At 44.1% G+C, this 21065-nt stretch overlaps 2 protein-coding genes and 1 non-coding gene across 3 annotated transcripts; all 3 read left to right on the forward strand.

The window, feature by feature from the left end:
• The first annotated feature begins 345 nt into the window (after window positions 1–345).
• Window positions 346–9022, forward strand: LOC115189926 (T-complex protein 1 subunit beta). Its single transcript, XM_029748435.1, has 14 exons — window positions 346–447; window positions 1509–1583; window positions 3781–3846; window positions 4034–4145; window positions 4932–5008; window positions 5275–5387; window positions 5605–5807; window positions 6328–6428; window positions 6686–6813; window positions 6953–7176; window positions 7318–7446; window positions 7565–7768; window positions 7969–8110; window positions 8573–9022. The coding sequence occupies exons 1-14, from the start codon at window positions 445–447 to the stop codon at window positions 8601–8603; spliced, it is 1608 nt and encodes a 535-aa protein (XP_029604295.1). The 5' UTR covers window positions 346–444; the 3' UTR covers window positions 8604–9022.
• LOC115189974 (small nucleolar RNA SNORA47) lies at window positions 6056–6197 on the forward strand. Its single transcript, XR_003877076.1, has one exon. It is a non-coding gene; the product is annotated as a small nucleolar RNA SNORA47 (small nucleolar RNA).
• Window positions 9023–10121: 1099 nt separating the features above from the next.
• On the forward strand, window positions 10122–20298 carry LOC115189933 (cathepsin D-like). The gene is made up of 9 exons (XM_029748443.1): window positions 10122–10418; window positions 10784–10964; window positions 11250–11367; window positions 12270–12388; window positions 12890–13089; window positions 16032–16157; window positions 17337–17481; window positions 19382–19480; window positions 20008–20298. Exons 1-9 carry the CDS (start codon window positions 10360–10362, stop codon window positions 20206–20208), a joined length of 1248 nt encoding a protein of 415 aa, XP_029604303.1. The 5' UTR covers window positions 10122–10359; the 3' UTR covers window positions 20209–20298.
• The last annotated feature ends 767 nt before the right edge of the window (window positions 20299–21065 follow it).

Below are 21065 nucleotides of genomic sequence, written 5' to 3' on the forward strand. Positions count from 1 at the left end.
GACAGTGATGTTTTGTTTGGGGTACATGTAACTATGTACATTATGCATAAACATGACGTTTCTGCTTATTTTGTCAAAATGTTCTCTTATTCACTGGTTTATTGAATATCAATTCCTATTACTCATACTCTGAGTATAGTAGGTTACTGTCTAGAAAATTGTTTTGAATATGATTTATTCTGCATTGGAGAAAGAGTAGAGAGGGGTGTGCAGTGAGTTCGCACAATCTGCACAACACTCTTTAAATTAGGTGGATTTGATTTATCTCCCCCTAAATGCCGGATCGGTAGAGAGAAGAGAAATTGTACCAAAAGTGCAAACGCTGCGCCCCGGGGGACAAAATCGATCGTACCTTTGCTATGGGCGAGTCCTTACGTAGCTGCGTCAGTCCTGTTTGTTCCTTCCCGGTGCGTGCACGGCTTCTGCTATCAACTCACAGAAATCATGGTAAGCGAACCTCTTTGTTCCGTTTATAAATATTTTATTTAACGACATGATTGTAACCGGTAACTACACTGAGTAAAAACAACATTTTCTTAAACTTTGCAGTATCTTGCATTAATATGGGTTTTGTTCATTTCTGACGGGTGTACCATTGACTGGGGAAGCACATGGGCCCTGGACGCAGCCAACTAGTTAGCTAGCATGCTAAGGTAGCTGGTTAGCTAATAGCGTCATGTGGTCATTTTATGTGGATGGATTATGTGATCAACAGAAAATCAAGCCTGATGTAGAAACAATTCATTTTCACCTTAAACTGGATACACTTTGAATTAGCGTAGCAGTAGAAGTGACGTAATTATTGTATTATGTTTTTACTTTTTTTTTTACAAACTAGCAACTTGCTAAGGGGTGGAGCTAACTAGCTAAGCTACTTTGTCTCCCGTCAGTATCCCTAGATTTGTAGTTAGCTAGCTAGTTGCTGGCCTTGGCCATCTAACAGTAGTATGACACGACAGATTTCAAAGTGTTCATGTTCTTGCACAATGACAGAACAATGAAGGCTACATGGCTAGCTATAGCGTCTGCCAAAACGCAGCTAGCTTGGGCCACAAAGCTTCTAGCGGTTTCTTAGGAGAAGTGGGTGGAGTCAGCAACTGGTCCTTGTTACAGCCCGAGCCCCATGCTACCAACCATCTGCTGTTCAAACAGCCAAGTGCATCTGTGACCATGTATGGTTGGCAATGTACATTTTTGAGTTTGATAATAAGGCACAGTGTTTTTATTTTTTGTTGTTGATTTGATTCAAATGTAAGCATGAGTCTTAGACATTTCAATGCATCATTCACAACACCTGTCAAATGATGTCAGCAGCCCGTGGCTTCTTACACATGTTCCTCATCTTGACACTACCATGATTATGGGTATTTCTTTGACATAATATATTATCATAGAGATTGTCAAGTCAAAACATTTTACTTTGTGCACAAGCATTCACCAGTTTGCCTTGTGTCGGGGGTGTGACTCTGGCAAGATTGTGTTGTCTGATATCCTAACCTGTCTTGCAGGCATCCCTATCCATGGCCCCAGTGAACATCTTCAGGCAAGGAGCTGACGAGGAGAAAGCTGAGACAGCCCGTCTGGTGAGCTGTGCTCTGTGATGTTTACTTTATGTAATGTTATGTTAGTAAATTATCCCCCGTTATATTATACTACTGTCGTGTCTTTGGCTATGCTATAAAATTATTTCTCTGTAATTAATGTTACCTGATTAAGCTAATCAGGTAGATAATTAACTAGAAAGTCGGGGCACCACGAAATAATGTTTAGAGCTGTTATTGTCCGAATAAACTCTTAAAGACCTGGTAATCTTTTACATCAATAGCAGTCAATATTTAATCGTCACCTTGGTTAGTCTCATCTGAAAGTGGTACATTCTTGGTTATCTTCACGAACCCTGGCTAACAAGTTGAATCAGCAATACAAAATTTGGGTTAATTATTTATTTACTAAATACCTAACTAATCACAGAGATTTACATATACACAGAATGCAAATGATGTCATAAAGAAAACTTCCTTGGTGGACGGAACAGATACGACGGCTGGTTACACAAAGAGAGGGGGTTGGGCTTGATTGAAAGCGCGAGAGGACTGAAGAACAAAGGGAGAAGCTACGCTATCGTAAATACAGAATCTTATGCATTCTAAATAACCTCCCATTTGGAAAAGGAAAATGCATTAAATATTTACTCTGAGCTGCGCTTAAATAGGTTGGTTGTAGATGGAAGGCCGTGTTGCCCAACAGAGATCTTCCTTGTCCTTTGAAGAGTGTCTCTGGTGGTAAACTGGATACGTTGTAGTATCGTCGTTGTGTGGTAGGCTGGTTACGTCGTCCGTCCTTTCCTAGCCCACGTTTACAGCGGCCACTGCTAACTCAACGGCTAGGAGGTATCACTTCTGGAGTGAATAAGTTCAAAGTTCATACCAAGTTTCCTTACTTTTAGCTCATGCTATATTCTGGCTGGTATAGTCGAAATTCATCCTTTCGGCGTGTTGATCGTCATCTTCACATTGAAATTCAATGCTAATTTCATTAGGTTATTATCTGGGCCCTTTCAACGTGGGACTGTCTCCCTAACGTCCTCGGAACACCAAGTTAGGTTTTCGTCAATGGCTTTATGTAGGAGGGGAGAGAAGGGCGCGTTTCATAGTTTATAACCAATGTCTCTTCACATGGGCGGGGCCACTGAGTGAGCAGAGCTTTAACCGTATGAAAACCCAGTTCTCTCATTTGGAAGCTAAAATTACATTTAATCTTTTCACAAATAGTTTCATATTTAAAAATTTAAATTGCACAACAATTCTATGTGAATTTGATGACTATAATGTGTAGACTTTCCAAGATACAGTTTGTCATCCTATCATCAGTAATAATGTCTCAGACGCCAACTGATCTGGCATCATATTCATTAAGTACCAACGCATATTTTCAACTTGTTGGATTACCGAAATATGGTTCCTTTCCCCCCACCTTTTGATGTTGTCAGACTCTATATGTTTAACAAAGGCTTTTCAAGACTCCTTCTGTAGAGTCAAGAGAGAGGAAAGGTATTTATGGGGAGGGTCATAAACCTCACCCACAGGCCAACGTCATGACACTACATTAATAGTTGTTTTTCTACTGTACCATTCATATATAACAATGTTTTGTAATGTTGTCACGATACAAACATTTTACTTACGATACCAGGCCAAGTATCGCGATACCACAGAGAAAACATTTGTGGCCTAATGTCCTGTTCGCCCCTTCCCTCCGACTCTTGTTCCCATATTCTAAACATTATACACATGTGCTACACTCAAAAACATGTCACTGATATTCACACCTCTACTCAGAACAACACGTAGAATTTAACTTCACACTGTGTAATAGAATACGGCATAGAACGGCTGATTTGCTCATATTGGCAAAGGCCTGTCTGTGATTTGGTTGGAGGAATGGGAGGAAGGAATATACATGCATAATGATCTGGATGTCATTGTGATGCTGGAAGAGAATGCAGATGACTGACTGCAGCTCCACACCAGATATGTGCATGGAATTTAGGTGGATATTATTGAACCGGCCCATACAAGAGACTAGTGGCTGTTGCTTAAAAACATTCTACTGACTTTATTAACATTACAGGCGCCAGTTGTAGGGCTAAAGCATGTGGTAGTATCATATGAAACGGTACTATGGTGTTCTAACATGTTGGTATTATAAGACGTTTTGGTACCGTGATATTACCGTGGTACCGGTATACCGTGCTACACTGATGTTTTGGGTTTCCTCCAGTCGTCCTTCATCGGTGCCATCGCCATTGGAGATCTGGTGAAGAGTACCTTGGGACCAAAAGGAATGGTATGTATCACTCAACAAGTCTGTCATTGACATCAATGAATGATTAATACCAAATTCCCAATTATGAACAATTTATATAAACAAAACAACACAAAATCCCTAAATGCATAGCATGACTGGATAAACTCAACTAGACCAAATGTATAATTTGTGTGGTTGAAACTCACATTGACTGTCCACCTTGCAGGACAAGATCCTTATCGGAGGTGGCAGGGAGGGAACTGTTACAGTCACCAATGATGGGGCCACCATCCTCAAAGCCATCGGAGTGGACAACCCCGCTGCCAAAGTGTTGGTTGGTGAGTGTTTATGTTCACCAGTGTTAGCAGTTGATGTTACTCTTCAATAACTCAGACCCCAAAGCAAATCAGGGGGAGGAAGATGTAATGTTGAGAGGTAGATGTTCATTCTCCCCTGTCTTCAGTGGTTCTTTCCTGTGGTTCTCTCCACAGAACAAAGGGACAGGATGTGCTTTATAACCCATCCCTAGCCTGTTGTTGACCAATTAGAATTCCTTGCAATTAAACTGGGCCAAATAGCAAGTGTCATATTTCAGGTTCAATGTATAAACAATTTGGACCAATGAGAACTTGCCGTGTAGTTATGAGTCCCGGACTGAAATCCCTCCCATGTCTCTGACCCGTTGATCATTAATCCCCTATTACATAAGAACACTATTTCCATTGATCATTAATCCCTATTACATAAAAACACTATTTCCATTGATCATTAATCCCCTATTACATAAAAAACACTATTTCCATTGATCATTAATCCCCTATTACATAACACTTTCCATTGATCATTATTACTCTGACTTTTAGTCCTCTTGACCTTTACTGCTCTATTGACTTCTCGTCCTCTGCGTTGTGTATTTATCTGCTTGGTGAGTGTTCACCAGTTTAACTATGTAGTTGTAGGGAAATATGAAAGGCCTGCACACGGTATAGTGCTGCTCCCCAGGGCAGTGGCCCTCTGCTATGCTGTCTTTCTGGACACTGTTGTTGTCCTCTCTGGTCCTTTACTTCTCCTGTCTTCCAGACATGTCCTAGACCCTCTGATCCTTTAGTCCTCCTGTTTTCCAGACATGTCCAAGACCCAGGATGATGAGGTTGGAGACGGCACCACCTCTGTCACAGTACTGGCTGCTGAACTGCTCAGGGTAAGAGTGGATGATTTACTTAACAAACCTTAATCATCCTCTTGAGCACATCTAGCTAATACTGTATTTCACATAGCTGTCTGTTGTGAAGTGATTAACTCCTGGAAGTAAAACCATTATCAACACCAGCTATAGTGCGTTGTCTTGGTAATACTTCCTAAAGTTATCAATGATCCAATAACAAATGCTTGTTTTTTGTTTCCCGTTGCAAAATGTTTTTCTACGGTGTAGCCAAATGAACACAACCCTGGTGTCTTGTCTTTTAGGAAGCTGAGCTCCTCATCGCCAAGAAGATCCACCCTCAGATCATCATCTCTGGCTGGAGGAAGGCCACCCAGGCAGCCCGCCAGGCTCTGAAGGACGCTGCTGTGGACCATGGGTAGGCCTACAATGATGAAGCTTTTCTAGAATATAATGTCAGGTTTAACTACGAGGTCTCTATCACACAACTGAACTTAGCTATGTCATGAGATATAAGTTTTTAATAACATAGATGAGTAACCACCCATCCAAAGCCATAAAGAAGGACTAGACACATCACATTGCTAAGCTGTGAAAAATACCATCCTCCCTCCTGTTTATTCTCCCCTCCTCAGTAACGACCAGGTGAAGTTCCAGGAGGACCTTCTGAACATCTCCCGCACCACCCTGTCTTCCAAGCTGCTGACCCACCACAAGGACCACTTTGCCAAGCTGGCCGTGGAGGCCGTGCTCCGGCTGAAGAGCTCCGGTAACCTGGAAGCCATCCACGTCATCAAGAAGCTAGGAGGCAGCCTCATCGACTCCTACCTGGACGAAGGTGAGACCACTGGGAGGCTGATGCATATTCTACCTCTGACAGAACATAGCAGTTGGTCTCAGCTGGGTCATATTCATTAGGATACCAAACGGAAGAAAAACTGACTGAAACAGGGAGGGATTACCTGAAGATGACCAATAAGAAACGCAGGGTTTTTTTGTTCACGTTGCTAAACCTTTGCTACGTTGTGACGTAATGAATACATCTAAAGAGCTCTAGTCTGACCCAGAGCTGTGTATATGTGCTCTTGGAGGATTGAGAAGGTGTAGCAGCTTCATACTGTGCTGTTATAACTGGTTAATAACCTCCTAAATTAAAATCGGGTAGATGCAACAAACTGGCTATATGAGACATTCATTACAGCTAATGTTACGTCTATGCACAAAACTACTGTACTGTGTGTAATATATATGTGTGAACATTAATAATAAACAAGCCACTCTTAGTTAGAGGACAGATTGTTCAAACATCTACTCTGTGTTGAGTTTAATGTAGCTTCATGTGTTGGTTGTCTTGGTAGGCTTTCTGCTGGACAAGAAGATTGGTGTGAACCAGCCCAAGAGACTAGAGAACGTCAACATCCTCATCGCCAACACTGGCATGGACACCGATAAGATCAAGGTTCTACCTTTTTTTAAATGTTCTTAGGGTTACAGACCATCAATTCAGGAAGTAAACTGTAACTCCAGTTCCAATTTTCCTCTTTGAAAAACAACAAGGAACATGTATGTTTTGAATTCCAGCTGTCTGAATCAGAATGAAGTCCATCCCTGATACTCTTCCCTGCTATCTCCTGTTAGCCTCTTAAGACGGGTTGTAAAAATGGCTGCAAATTCCCTTGACGTTTCTAACCAAGCAGCTGTATAATCTTGTGTCAGATCTTTGGCTCCAGAGTGCGTGTGGACTCCACGGCCAAGGTGGCTGAGATAGAGATGGCTGAGAAAGAGAAGATGAAGGAGAAGGTGGAGCGGATCCTCAAGCACGGAATCAACTGCTTCATCAACAGGTACACACACACACACACACACACACACACACACACACACACGTACTAAGTAGAAGTTCACCTATTCATCAAGGTTTTTTCAGCGTTGTGTGTGTGACTGATTTGAGTAATTTAGTAATCAGTAATGATTGATCACCAGACAGCTGATCTACAACTACCCAGAGCAGCTGTTTGCTGCAGCAGGCGTCATGGCCATAGAACATGCTGACTTCTCTGGAGTGGAGCGCCTGGCTCTGGTCACAGGGGGAGAGATCACGTCCACCTTCGACCACCCTGAGCTGGTGAAGTTGGGCCACTGCAAGCTGATCGAGGAGGTGATGATCGGCGAGGACACTCTCATCCACTTCTCAGGAGTGGCCATGGGTCAGTGTTCATACCACAGCAGGCTGACTTCTGATTTTCTAGCAGGATAATGGCTTGATGGTCAGAATTTGTCTTCCTGGTATTTTCTCTGATTGTAAGTCCTGACCATGTTTGCCTGTCTTTTTGTTTCCCCTCTCCCAGGTGAGGCGTGTACTGTGGTGCTGCGTGGAGCCACACAGCAAATCCTGGATGAGGCTGAGAGGTCTCTCCATGATGCCCTGTGTGTCCTGGCTCAGACCGTCAAGGAGACCCGTACCGTCTACGGAGGAGGTGAGGTCTATACACACACTGCCCATCTACATGGATACTGTGGGGAAATAACAGGCTGGAATAGTTCAACACACTGTCTGAAGCCACTGTGAGAATCTCCATGCTGCTGTCCCTCCAGGCTGCTCTGAGATGCTGATGGCTAAGGTGGTGACAGACCTGGCCCTCAGGACACCAGGCAAAGAGGCTGTGGCCATGGAGTCCTTCGCCAAAGCTCTTAGAATGCTGCCCACCATCATCGCGGACAACGCCGGTTACGACAGTGCCGATCTGGTGGCCCAGCTGAGAGCTGCTCATCAGGAGGGGAAGACCACCATGGGTCTGAGTGAGTACCGTCTCAATACACCTCCACTCTCCTAGATGTTTCAAACCTAGCTTCCTTTGACCTGTGACCTTTGTTTTTTTTCTAGTCATTTTATTTGAACCGGTCCAGAGGAATTAAAACAGATTGAATACGTGAGTCTGATGCATCGCACCATCACACTTAGGCTTATTTCTGTCTGTCTGTCTTCCCGGGTCCCTCAGATATGAACCAGGGTACCATCGGTGACATGTCAGAGATGGGGGTGACAGAGAGCTTCCAGGTCAAGAGACAGGTTCTGCTGTCTGCTGCGGAGGCTGCAGAGATGATCCTTCGCGTCGACAACATCATCAAGGCTGCGCCCAGGTGAGGACCAACACCTGCCCCACACACCCTGCAGCTATCTTTTATTGTTCCAGATATCCCACAATCCTTGCAGTAGGTGCAGTCAAATGCCTGACTTAAACCTCCATTCTTGGCATGCACGCTGTCTCCCTGTTCTCCTGTACTGTCTGTTATGGAGGGATAACAGGTCCAGTGTGTTCCGATGCCAGAATGTTCCCTGTCTTCTGCTTCTATCCTCAATGACTGGTTCATTCTGATTGGTCAAGTCTACAGCTAACAGTCCACCACATGACTAGAGTAGAGAATCCTTGTTATCCCAATCTGCTTTGCACTAGGCAGTCCAAAACATGACTTGCAAAGTGCAGTTGTTCTCATTTGTAAGTTGATCATTTAATTACCACTCTGAAATGGTGAGATTGTTTTCATTCCTTGAAAACATATTAATTGTCCTTTTTACTGATTCCTCCCTCTTTCCCCTTGCAGGAAGCGAGTACCAGACCATCACCCCTGTTAATACCACCAGGAGGAAGAGGAGGGGGGGTGAGGAAGAGGAGAGGGGGGTAACAGGAGTTGCTGGTAGGGGAAGGGGAACAGAAAAGCCTGTATTTATGATACTCCTGTCCAAGGCTATGTACCATATGTCACTTTGAAATTAAAGTTCTGATCTTTTCTGTACCGTTGTCCCAAAATCAAAGCTTCAGTCTCTTTTGGTTAGTCTAAATGCTCCTTTAGACTGTGGGGTTGTAACACTGTTACGAACCACTGCAGAGGCTAGACTGTCAATGCTGTGTTATGAAGCACTGCAGAGGTTAGACTGTCAGTGCTGTGTTATGAAGCACTGCAGAGGCTAGACTCAACACACTTGATATCTCATGCAGATGGCTGTATGGACATGTTTACTGAAATAATAATAAATAAAAAACTCACTCTGAATCCATGTCTGTGGAATGTTTTATGCCTTGAGGGCCTTAGTTTGAAATGTGTATTTAGAAGACTTATAGGTGTACTTTAACATTTATATTAAGGATATAGATGTACTACTATAACATATGAAGAATATTGATGTACTATAACATATTCATTGTATTGATGTACAACAACATATGAAGAATATTGATGTACTACTATGATATATGAAGAATATTGATGTACTACTATGATATATGAAGAATATTGATGTACTGTAACATTCATTGTATTGATGTACTACTATGATATATGAAGATTATTGATGTACTACTATGACATATATAGAATATTGATATACTATAACATTAATTGTATTGATGAACTGTAACATATTAAGGATCTAGATGTATATTTTATTTAACCTTTATTTAACTAGGTAAGTCAGTTAAGAACTAATTCTCATTTAAAATGGCAGCCAAATCTGGACGACGCTGGGTCAATTGTGTGACGCCCTATGGGACTCCCAATCACGGTCAGATGTGATACAGCCTGGATTCCAACCGGGGCCTGTAGTGTACACCTCTAGCACTGAGATGCAGTGCCTTAGACCGCTGTGCCACTCGGGAGCCCAAATGCACTATAACATTTTAAGGATATAGATCTACTATATAACATGACGAATATGAATCTGTTTTTAACAGAACACCATGACAAGAAGACTATCATGCTTTTGCCTTTGACATCTGAATGCCTTCTGTACACATTGTACTACCCAAGCTGCTTTTGATTATCTGATTGACTCTGATCTCTAGTAAACACAGGTATTTACCTAACGTCAACACCATCCGCAGGTCTCGGTCACCTCAACCTCAGAGTCTGGTAAAAGTATCCAGATAGATGTTTAGGCTGGTATGGGGGTGTTCTACGTATATTGGGAATCCAGCAATCTCAAATACCCAGAATCAAGGAAGTGCAATATCCACTTGAAAGCATTCAAGGATGCATCAATCCATCCTGGACGTTACACATGCATAAAATATAGATCCTCATAGTTGTACTGTCTCACTGTCATTTCCCCTGGAGAGATCTGCTGGGCTGTGTTCGGGCTGGTCTTACTGGGATCAGAAGTCCATTGGAGAATATCAATTGCATTTCTCTGACTCCTCACCTCCAAGCCCATTGAATGAGAATTCAGAGGAGGCATGAAGAGAGGATGCGAGGACTCAAGGAAATGAGATCCACCCATTTTCACCTCCTACCTTTCCTCTCAGTGCTGAATGACAGCCAGTCTGTTGTGTCTACAGCCTGTGTTCAGTGAGCGTCTGGTCTGCAGCAGCCACTGACAGACACTACCAGTCAGGATGAGGTGGACTGTGTTGACCCTGATCTGCTGTACCTGGACTGCACATGGGCTGATCAGGTAAGAACTGACAGATCCTTCACATTTGGCCTTTGAAAACCTTTCAAGATACTTGAAAATGTTTTGCCCTACTTGAATATTTTTGGTAATGCGTGAGAATCAGGGTCGGATTACAGAACGGGCACGTTCCCAGGGGCCCCCAACCCCAAAAATATATAATCCGTCCCGACCCTGATTACAATCATTATAAGAAGTAAGTGAGGAATGAAAGAGGCTTTCAATCGGGGACACATTACCTTCAGCAGCCAAAAGTCTGACTTGCTGGTGGATGAAAAGTTACTTTCTGGTCCTTATCGAAGCATCTACAAGTGTACTGTATCTAAACTACCTCAGTATGGCCACCAACCTGAGTATGTTCGGCCCAGGATCCCCCTGCGTCGGATGCTCTCTGTGCGTACTCAGCTGAGAGCCTCCAATCGCCTGGAGGTCTTCATGAGGGACCACCAGCCTGATGTGTTCAACCGGAGGTACGCCCAGTGTTACCCCCCTGGCATCCCCTCTCTCAGGCTGGGTAAGAGCAGCGAGAGGCTCTACAACTTCATGGATGTAAGTGGGACTGAATGGAAGTGAATAACTGTATTGAACTGTAATAACTGCTGGTTCCCTACCAAGGGACTCTGCTGTGGTATCTGGTGTATTATATGGAGAGAAGAAAAAACCAGTCATCAGTTCAGTATATTGAAAAACATCAAAACACCTATCGTACTTTTATGGTGTCACTGTGTTGAAGTCAGACCTGTACATTTGTGAAGAGTTGATCAACACACTGTATAGATTTCAGAATACATGGATGGACAAATGTGATTGTATTCCCTGTGTGTGATTGTCCAGGCCCAGTACTATGGACTGATCAGCCTGGGTACCCCGCAACAGAACTTCACCGTAGTGTTTGATACAGGATCGTCTGACCTATGGGTCCCATCCTCGTACTGCGTCTCAGAGGCCTGTGGTGAGACTTCAGAACACAGCTAGGGATTAACAGAACCTACACCTAGGGGACAAAGTAACTATTTTACAACAATCATGTTTATCTGAATGGTACCAAAGAGCAAGATGTATTATGGTCGTGTGACATGTACTTACGGGTAAACGGACATTTGTATTTCTGTGATTAATCCAATCTGTTTTTTTGGGACTGGACCACACTATAAAACACATTTACCTGCTCCATACTATCTTTTTAGAATCTGTTCCAAACAGACGAATGTATTCCTGTTTATCTAGTCAGTGTTTATCTGCTGACTGTGTGACACAGACAAGAGCAGACTAGCCTCTATAGGTCACTGTGTTCCACCCTCTCTCCCTCTCTCCCTCCCTCCTACTCGCTTCCTCTCTCTCTCACTCTCTCTCTCTCTCTCCCTCTCACTCCCTCCCTCCCACTCCCTTCCTCCCTCTCCCTCTCTCTCCCTCTCTCCCTCTCTCTCGCTCTCCCTCCCTCCCTCCCACTCCCTTCCTCCCTCTCCCTCTCTCTCTCTCTCTCCCTCTCTCTCTCCCTCTCTCCCTCCCTCCTACTCGCTTCCTCTCTCTCTCAATCTCTCTCTCTCCCTCCCTCCCTCCCACTCCCTTCCTCCCCTCTCTCTCTGTCTCTCTCTTACTCTCTCTCTCTCTCTCTCTCTCTCTCTCTCTCTCTCTCTCCCTCTCCCTCCCTCCCTCCCTCCCACTCCCTTCCTCTCTCTCTCTCTCTCTCTCTCTCTCTCTCTCTCTCTCTCTCTCTCTCTCTCTCTCTCTCTTCTCTCTCTCTCTCTCTCTCTGTCTCTCTCTGTCTCTCTCTCTCTCTCTCTCTCTCTCTCTCTCTCTCTCTCTCTCTCTCTCTCTCTCTCTCTCTCTCTCTCTCTCTCTCTCTCTCTCCAGGCATGCACCACAAGTTCAAAGCCTTTGAGTCCAGCACGTTTAACCACGACGGCAGGATGTTTGGCATCCACTATGGCAAGGGACACATGCTGGGCATCATGGGCAGGGAAATCCTCAAGGTGACACAATATTCCTAACCCCTATCCCTGTACTGCCCGTGTTTCCAAATGAATTGGAGTGTAGTTTCTGTCAGCTCAGCTTCTAGTGGGGATTGTCTAATATGTTCTATTAAACACATCTGATTTCATTAGATGGTATATATCATTGTCCCCCACGATGAAATCGGGGAGATGACTGTGGATCTGTCTCCGATCATACATTAGTCTCATAAGCGATGTCTCTGACAGCACTGGCATGATTTGAACTAAACTTGGGTGAAGGATGGGTCTTGCAATAGAGGGGGGGTGCATCATTTGTGGGGGACGACATTGTTTACTGATGCTTTGTTTTCTTTAAAAGGTGTAAATGTTTTGAAAAGATTGAGTCGTTTACTAGTATTACAGCAACACATGTACAATGTAACGTTGACAACTGAACCAGGAGTGGGATGTTAGATTCCTGAAAGGCCTTTGTATAGACACAGTAGTTCATACACCTGACACGTCCCTGTGGTTGTCCAGATAGGCCCGTTGACGGTGCAAAACCAGGAGTTTGGAGAGTCGGTGTACGAGCCAGGTTTTGTTTTTGTCATGGCTAAGTTTGACGGGGTGCTGGGTTTGGCGTACCCCTCCCTGGCTGAGGAACTGGGGACACCCGTTTTCGACAGCATCATGAACCAGAAGTCCGTGGACCAGCCCATCTTCTCCTTCTACCTCAGCAAGTAGGTACAAGTACACATATAGACTACCCAGAACCACACAGAATAGATCTGTCTGTCTACCCATCATGATGTTGTTATTGATGATGATGATGATGATGATGATGGTGAAGTACACTACCCAAGACCACAGAGAATAGATCTGTCTGTCTACCCATCATGATGTTGTTATTGATGATGATGATGATGATGATGATGGTGAAGTACACTACCCAGGCACACAGACCTACAGGTTACTGTAGGCTAAAACTTGATGATAATGATCGGGGAGAGTGGGGTAAGTTGAGCCATTTTTTAGTATTACTCTGTCAAGGGAAATATAGTTTTCTTTCTAACAAAGATATCTACATATATTTTAGGATGTTGTGTATCTCTGGAAATAATCAGAATTAATGTAAACACTACAGTTTTGAAAACATAGCTTGTCCAGAAAAAGCGGTTTCTTGGCACAACTTGCCCCGGTTATGGGGTACGTATGGGGTACGTTTTTCAGTTCAGTCATTAAACAGACACTCTAATCCAGTCAATAAACAGACACTCTAATCCAGAGTGAGTTACAGGAGCAGTTAGGGTTAAGGGCCTTGCTCAAAGGCACATCAACACATGTTTCACCTAGTCAACTCAGGGATTCAAGCCAACACGCTTAACCACTAGGCTACCTGCCGCGGGACAGGGTGGGGCGGGGCGGCAGGTAGCCTAGAGAACGTTCTAAAGTCAACCAAAATTTTAACAGTCTTTATAACACCCTCTACACACACACACACACACACACACACACACACACACACATCACTATTCTACCGGCCTTGGCAGTTTCTCGCTGTTCTATCCTCTCCTCCGTAGATTAGAGAGGCCTTGGAAGTGATAAACAACAGGCCCTCCTGTCGTCAGCTTTTTCAGAGTTATCATGTGTAGTCTACCAGCCTCTGTTTTCTCCCTCTAAACATGTCCCACACATACATTATTAGAATTATAGTATTATATGTTTCAGGGTGGAATTCTTTAGTCATTAATTTAAACATATAAATTCCTTTATCAATCCACCCTTTGACTAAATATTACACACTGATATGTCAACCTTGATTGCGATTGGAATTATAAATGTCACACAAAATCAAACAAAACCAATATACATGTATTAACCTCATATACTCATCAACGATGAAACAGCAAAAATCTAATAATTTCATTTTCTCAATCAACTATTTTACACCATTTTAAAGATAAACTTCTCGTTAATCTAACCACATTGTCCGATTTCAAAAAGGCTTTACGGCGAAAGCATAAATCCAGACACGAAAAGTCAAATAGTTCCATTACCGTTCGTAGAAACATGTCAAACGTTGTTTACAATCAATCCTAAGGGTCTTTTTAAGATAAAACGTCGATAATATTCCAACCGGACAATAGCGTATTCATTCAAGAAGAAAAAGAAGGAACGGCGCGCTGGCGGGCTCGCGCATCACCAAGTCCTTTGTCCTCAGGCAGTCCACTCATTGACTGAGCTCCTATTTTCTGCCCAGTAACAGGAGAAGGATGAAACACGTTTCTAAAGGCTTTTGAAAGCCAATGGAAGCCTTAGGAAGTGCAACGTGACCCCACAGACACTGTAGTTTCGATAGGGATTCAAAAGAAGAACTACAATTCTCAGATTTCCCACTTCCTGGTTGGATTTTTCTCAGGTTTTTGCCTGCCATATGAGTTCTGTTATACTCACAGACATCATTCAAACAGTTTTAGAAACTTCAGAGTGTTTTCTATCCAAATCTACTAATAATATGCAAATATTTGACTCTGGGCCCGAGTATTAGGCAGTTTACTCTGGGCACACTTTTCATCCGAAAATGAAAATACTGCCCCCTATACCTTAGAAATTTAAATGAACAGTCTGTCTAAACATTGAAGATAGTCTCATCCAACATGAGCTCCTTGTGGTTGAAAGAAACGGAACCATCTACTAGGCCTGGAGGCATGAAGTTGTCATCCCACTGGTCGGAGCTCGGAATCTGTCCATACCTCATCATTTGTTGCGTCATCGATCTCTCTAGAGTCCTGCTGATTAAACCTCTCACACATGGGAACCACACAACACCAACACACTCATACAGGTGAATGCAGCTCATAACACAGTAATTATTTTAAAAAATCCATTTTCCAAACATACTATCGAACCACCCAGTCAGTGAGGTAACCACCCCAGAGTTCTCTGCTAACTCGTTAGCCAATGTGGTTAAACCGGCCAGGGCCTTGGTCACGGATCCATCTGGAGCTGTGTTATTAGGAATAAACATGCAGCAATGAACCCCTATCATTCTACATACCCCGCCCTTTTCTGCCAATAACATATCGAGAGTCAGTCTATTTTACCAGGTCATGAGGGGGGTGGCGGATAATTGGTCAGAGAACCCCTTTACTGCATCCCCGGTTTCATTCATGAATCTCTGTTGTTTATAATAGATGTAGTTACTCCAATCCACATTTTTATTTATTGTCAACCACCAAAAGAACGTAGTGGTAAAGCCTTCACCTATTTGATTCATAGCTTTGTATTTATCTGGAACTCCCCTGGGATGCCAATAGCATCCATCTAGACAGGGCTACTCCCATCCTGGTCAAAACTCCTCCTGTGCCTACTTTAGCCTCCTATAACTGGCCCCTGATGACTAACTCGAACTGGTTGGACCAATAACATCGGGGCGCAAGTTCCTAACCACCCTTTTGGTAGTGTCTATCGTATGCGTCCTTTGCTGGTACAAGCCCACCATACATCAGTTATAAGTGCTGTGAGGTTAAGAATTTTCTCCTGTACTTCCAAACCTAAGTCAGTCACATTAACGATTGCCTTACAGCCATTAACATATAAATTCCTTTATCACTCCCCTACTGATCTAGAGGAGCAGAATTGATCCATTTACCCATCGTAATGTGATTGCTTCTGCTTCCAGGAGTAAGTTGCCAAGGGACCCAGGGGGAGAGTTGCTGCTAGGAGGGATGGACGAGGCGCTCTACAGTGGCCCCATCAACTGGAACCCTGTTACCCTGAAGGGCTACTGGCAGATCAAGATGTCCAGGTCAGAACTAGGATAACTCATATCATGTTGTCCCTCTGTCAAACTGGGTCAGAACTAGGTTAACTCATATCATGTTGTCCCTCTGTCAAACTGGGTCAGAACCAGGATAACTCATATCATGTTGTCCCTCTGTCAAACTGGGTCAGAACTAGGATAACTCATATCATGTTGTCCCTCGGTCAAACTGGGTCAGAACCAGGATAACTCATATCATGTTGTCCCTCTGTCAAACTGGGTCAGAACCAGGATAACTCATATGTTGTCCCTCTGTCAAACTGGGTCAGAACCAGGATAACTCATATCATGTTGTCCCTCTGTCAAACTGGGTCAGAACTAGGATAACTCATATCATGTTGTCCCTCTGTCAAACTGGGTCAGAACCAGGTTAACTCATATCATGTTGTCCCTCTGTCAAACTGGGTCAGAACCAGGATAACTCATATCATGTTGTCCCTCTGTCAAACTGGGTCAGAACCAGGATAACTCATATGTTGTCCCTCTGTCAAACTGGGTCAGAACCAGGATAACTCATATCATGTTGTCCCTCTGTCAAACTGGGTCAGAACTAGGATAACTCATATCATGTTGTCCCTCTGTCAAACTGGGTCAGAACCAGGTTAACTCATATCATGTTGTCCCTCTGTCAAACTGGGTCAGAACCAGGATAACTCATATCATGTTGTCCCTCTGTCAAACTGGGTCAGAACTAGGATAACTCATATCATCTTGTCCCTCTGTCAAACCGGGGGACATATCCACAGTTAGTAGTAGGGCTGCCTACAAGAGTGAGGCAGCTGTTTGATCATTTCATATGACTGAGAAAAGGAGAATATTGTGCTGTCCGGTCATCTAGTGGGGAAATGGTGGAATTGTCCCTGATTTCAACTGTGATGCTGTGGGGAAAACTAAGGGGACGTGGGTGTGATGTACAAACCAATATTACATTTCAGAATTGGTTAAAAGCAGGTTAGGGTCAGGGTTAGGTTATGGTAGGGAAGGTTTTAGGTTTTGGCTAGTCAGGAAGTCAATGGGATGCTGGTCAGAAAAGTCCCTTTAGTCTCATCTTGTTGCTGTATCATAGTAAACCAAAATGGCAGCCAAATTAGAGATTGAATTCTTCAAAAAGGTAATCTCCCTATAGTTCTGAACACATGTTTTGCTACACCTCTTCCACTGCAGTATACAGGTCCAGGGAGCCTTGACATTCTGTCCCCATGGCTGTCAGGCCATCATTGATACAGGCACGTCTCTCATCATCGGTCCCACCCGTGACATCCTCGCTCTACAACAGCTGATAGGAGCTACCCCCACCTCTATTGGAGAGGTAAGACCACATTATATACTATTACTACTACCCCCTCCTCCATTGGAGAGGTAAGACCACATTATATACTATTACTACTAGTACTACAACAGCTGATAGGAGCTACCCTCTCCTCCCTTGGAGAGGTAAGACCACATTATATACTATTACTACTACCCTCTCCTCCATTGGAGAGGTAAGACCACATTATATACTATTACTACTAGTACTACAACAGCTGATAGGAGCTACCCTCTCCTCCCTTAGAGAGGTAAGACCACATTATATACTATTACTACTAGTACTACAACAGCTGATAGGAGCTACCCTCTCCTCCCTTGGAGAGGTAAGACCACGTTATATACTACCGACTCCTTTTATTTTACTAGGCAAGTCAGTTAAGAACAAATTCTTATTTTATAATGATGGCATACCCTGGCCAAACCCTCCCATAACCCAGATGATGCTGTGCCAATTGTGCGCCGCCCTATGGGACTCCCGATCATGGCCGGTTGTGATAGTGCCCGGGATTGAACCAGGGTCTCTAGAGACATCTCTAGCACTGAGATGCAGTGCTGGAATGGAGTCAATGCAATGTATCCACCACGTGTTTGATACCATTCCACCCATTATGAGCCACCCCCCCCTCCTCCTGGCGGAGCAGGTGAACCCAAATGCAGACTCAGACGAGGAGATAAGGATAGGTAACCAGTGTATTTATTGAAAAGCGGGAGAGGAGATGGGGTGCAGTCCAGGGGAATCTCGGGTGGGTAATAGAGAAGTAAGCAGGTCTGGAGCAGAATCCAATGAAGCAGTAGAGTGGGGACCCAGGGGAAGGAAGCAGGACTGAGGAGACGAGGGACAGGTGACAGAGTCAGAGCACACGGGACTGTAGCGGAGAGAAAAAGCAGCGTGGCACAATAGGATAACAAAATCTATGCGGTAACAAACAGCTAGAAATGCAGACTGACTGAGTAGAGGCTACGATCTGGCAGTGTGGAAGTGGCAGGGCTAAGTATTTATAGGGTTCTTGATTATGGAACAGGTTGCAGCTGGTGGGAATCTGCTCTGCTTCCAGTACACCTGTCTCCACTCACACAATCACACACAGAGAGAGAGGGAGAGAGAGGGAGAGAGCACTGGGGAGTGGTAGCAAGTTTAGGGAGGTCCAGGATGAGAAGTAGGCGTGGCAGGAGCAGATGTAGCAACTACTATTACTAATGCCACTACTACTGCTAATACTACTATTACTACTACTGCTGCTACTACTGCTGCTATTACTACTACTATTACTACTACTACTAGTACTACTATTGCTACTACTACTACTACTACTGCTGCTATTACTACTACTACTACTACTACTACTACTACCACTACCATACTACTACTACCACTACTACTACTACTGCTACTACTACTACTACTACTACTACTACTGCTGCTACTACTGCTACTACTACTACTACTACTACTGCTGCTGCTTCTACTACTACTACTACTACTGCTGCTGCTTCTACTACTACTAGTACTACTACTACTACTGCTGCTACTACTGCTTCTACCACTCCTTCTACTGCTGCTACCATCACTACTACTGCTCCTACTACTACTACTACTAGTACTACTGCTACTACTGCTACTACCACTACTACTACTACTTCTGCTACTACTACTACTATCTCTACTACTACTCCTCCTACTACTACTCATCCTACCACTACTTCTACTACTTCTACTTCTACTACTACTGATAGGAGCTACCCCCACCTCCATTGCAGAAGTGTGCCCATTCCATGCCAGTCTGTAGAGTTACAGGGGCTGCACGAGGCTCAATTCCATTTAAATTCCAGTTGATTCAGGAAGTACACTGAAATTCCAATTCTCTTCAATGCTTTTCAATGAGGAAAATGTGTTGCAGTACCTGATTGACTGCGCCCGGCTCTCCAGCCTGCCCCAGGTGACCATCATGCTCAACGGGGTGGAATACGTGCTCACTGCTGAGTCCTACGTCAGAAGGGTGGGTACTGGTCCAACATACAGTGAATGAACATGACAAGTGAGATATTTCCAGATTTCGGCATACATACTATTACAGTATATACTTTAACTTGTGTGTGATAAACATTTTAGTGTCAATTATAGATATATATATTTTTTGGTGTCCTACGGTAGGCCTGTGTCAAAAAACATACGGTATTTGATGAGTGGTTGTTATGATTGTTGTCATATTTCTGACACACTCCCTCTCTCCCTCCTTTACCCTCCTTCTCTCTCCCTCCTTCTCTCCTTCTCTCTCCTTCTCACTCCCTCCTTCTCTATTCTTCTCTCCCCTCTTCTATTCTCCCTACTTCTCTCTCCTTTTCTCTCCTTCCCCTTCCTTCTCCCTCCTTCTCTCCCTCCTTCCCTCTCTCCTTCTCTCTCCTCCCCTTCTCATATCTTCTCTCTCATTCTCTCTCTCCTCCCTCCTCCTCTCCCTCCTCCTCTCCCTCCCTCCCTCCCTCCCTCCCTCCCTCCCTCCCTCCCTCCCTCCCTCCCTCTCTTCAGGAGATGATGGGTGATCATGAGATCTGTTTCAGTGGGTTCCAGGCGGAGGATCTGCCCTCCTCGACGGATCCTCTGTGGATCCTAGGGGACGTGTTCCTCTCTGATTACTATAGCATCTATGACCGGGGACAGGACAGGGTGGGCTTCGCTAAGGCCAGACACACACGCTATACAACGTTGGATGCAGAGATGGATAGATAGATGGAAGGTGGGAAGGGTAAATGGAGCGATGGAAGTAGGGAGTGAAGGAGGGATGGTCAGAGGGAGAGATGGATGGATGGAGGAATGGACAGAGGGAGAGATGGATGGATGATAGAAGGAGGGATGAAGTGAGGAAGGAAGGGAGGAAGGAAGGAAGGAAAGAAGGAAGGATAGTGATAGAAGAGTGGATGAAGCGATGCATGGAATCACCATGCTTCACCTCCTGTCATCATCACTGAGACAGAAGTGCTTCATGGAAAGGCTGAACGGCTGTCTGTCTAGCATTATCAGTGTCTGTCTGTCCAGCATTATCAGTGTCTGTCTGTCTAGCATTATCAGTGTCTGTCTGTCTAGCATTATCGGTGTCTGTCTGTCTAGCATTATCAGTGTCTGTCTGTCTAGCATTATCGGTGTCTGTCTGTCTAGCATTATCGGTGTCTATCTGTCTAGCATTATCGGTGTCTGTCTGTCTAGCATTATCAGTGTCTGTCTGTCTAGCATTATCAGTGTCTGTCTGTCTAGCATTATCAGTGTCTGTCTGTCCAGCATTATCAGTGTCTGTCTGTCTAGCATTATCGGTGTCTATCTGTCTAGCATTATCAGTGTCTGTCTGTCTAGCATTATCGGTGTCTGTCTGTCTAGCATTATCGGTGTCTATCTGTCTAGCATTATCGGTGTCTGTCTGTCTAGCATTATCAGTGTCTGTCTGTCTAGCATTATCAGTGTCTGTCTAGCATTATCGGTGTCTGTCTGTCTAGCATTATCAGCGTCTGTCTGTCTAGCATTATCGGTGTCTGTCTGTCCAGCATGATCAGTGTCTGTCTGTCTAGTATGATCAGTGTCTGTCTGTCCAGCAT

This window comes from Salmo trutta, unplaced genomic scaffold (assembly GCF_901001165.1).
Source record: "Salmo trutta unplaced genomic scaffold, fSalTru1.1, whole genome shotgun sequence".
NCBI lineage: Eukaryota > Metazoa > Chordata > Actinopteri > Salmoniformes > Salmonidae > Salmo > Salmo trutta.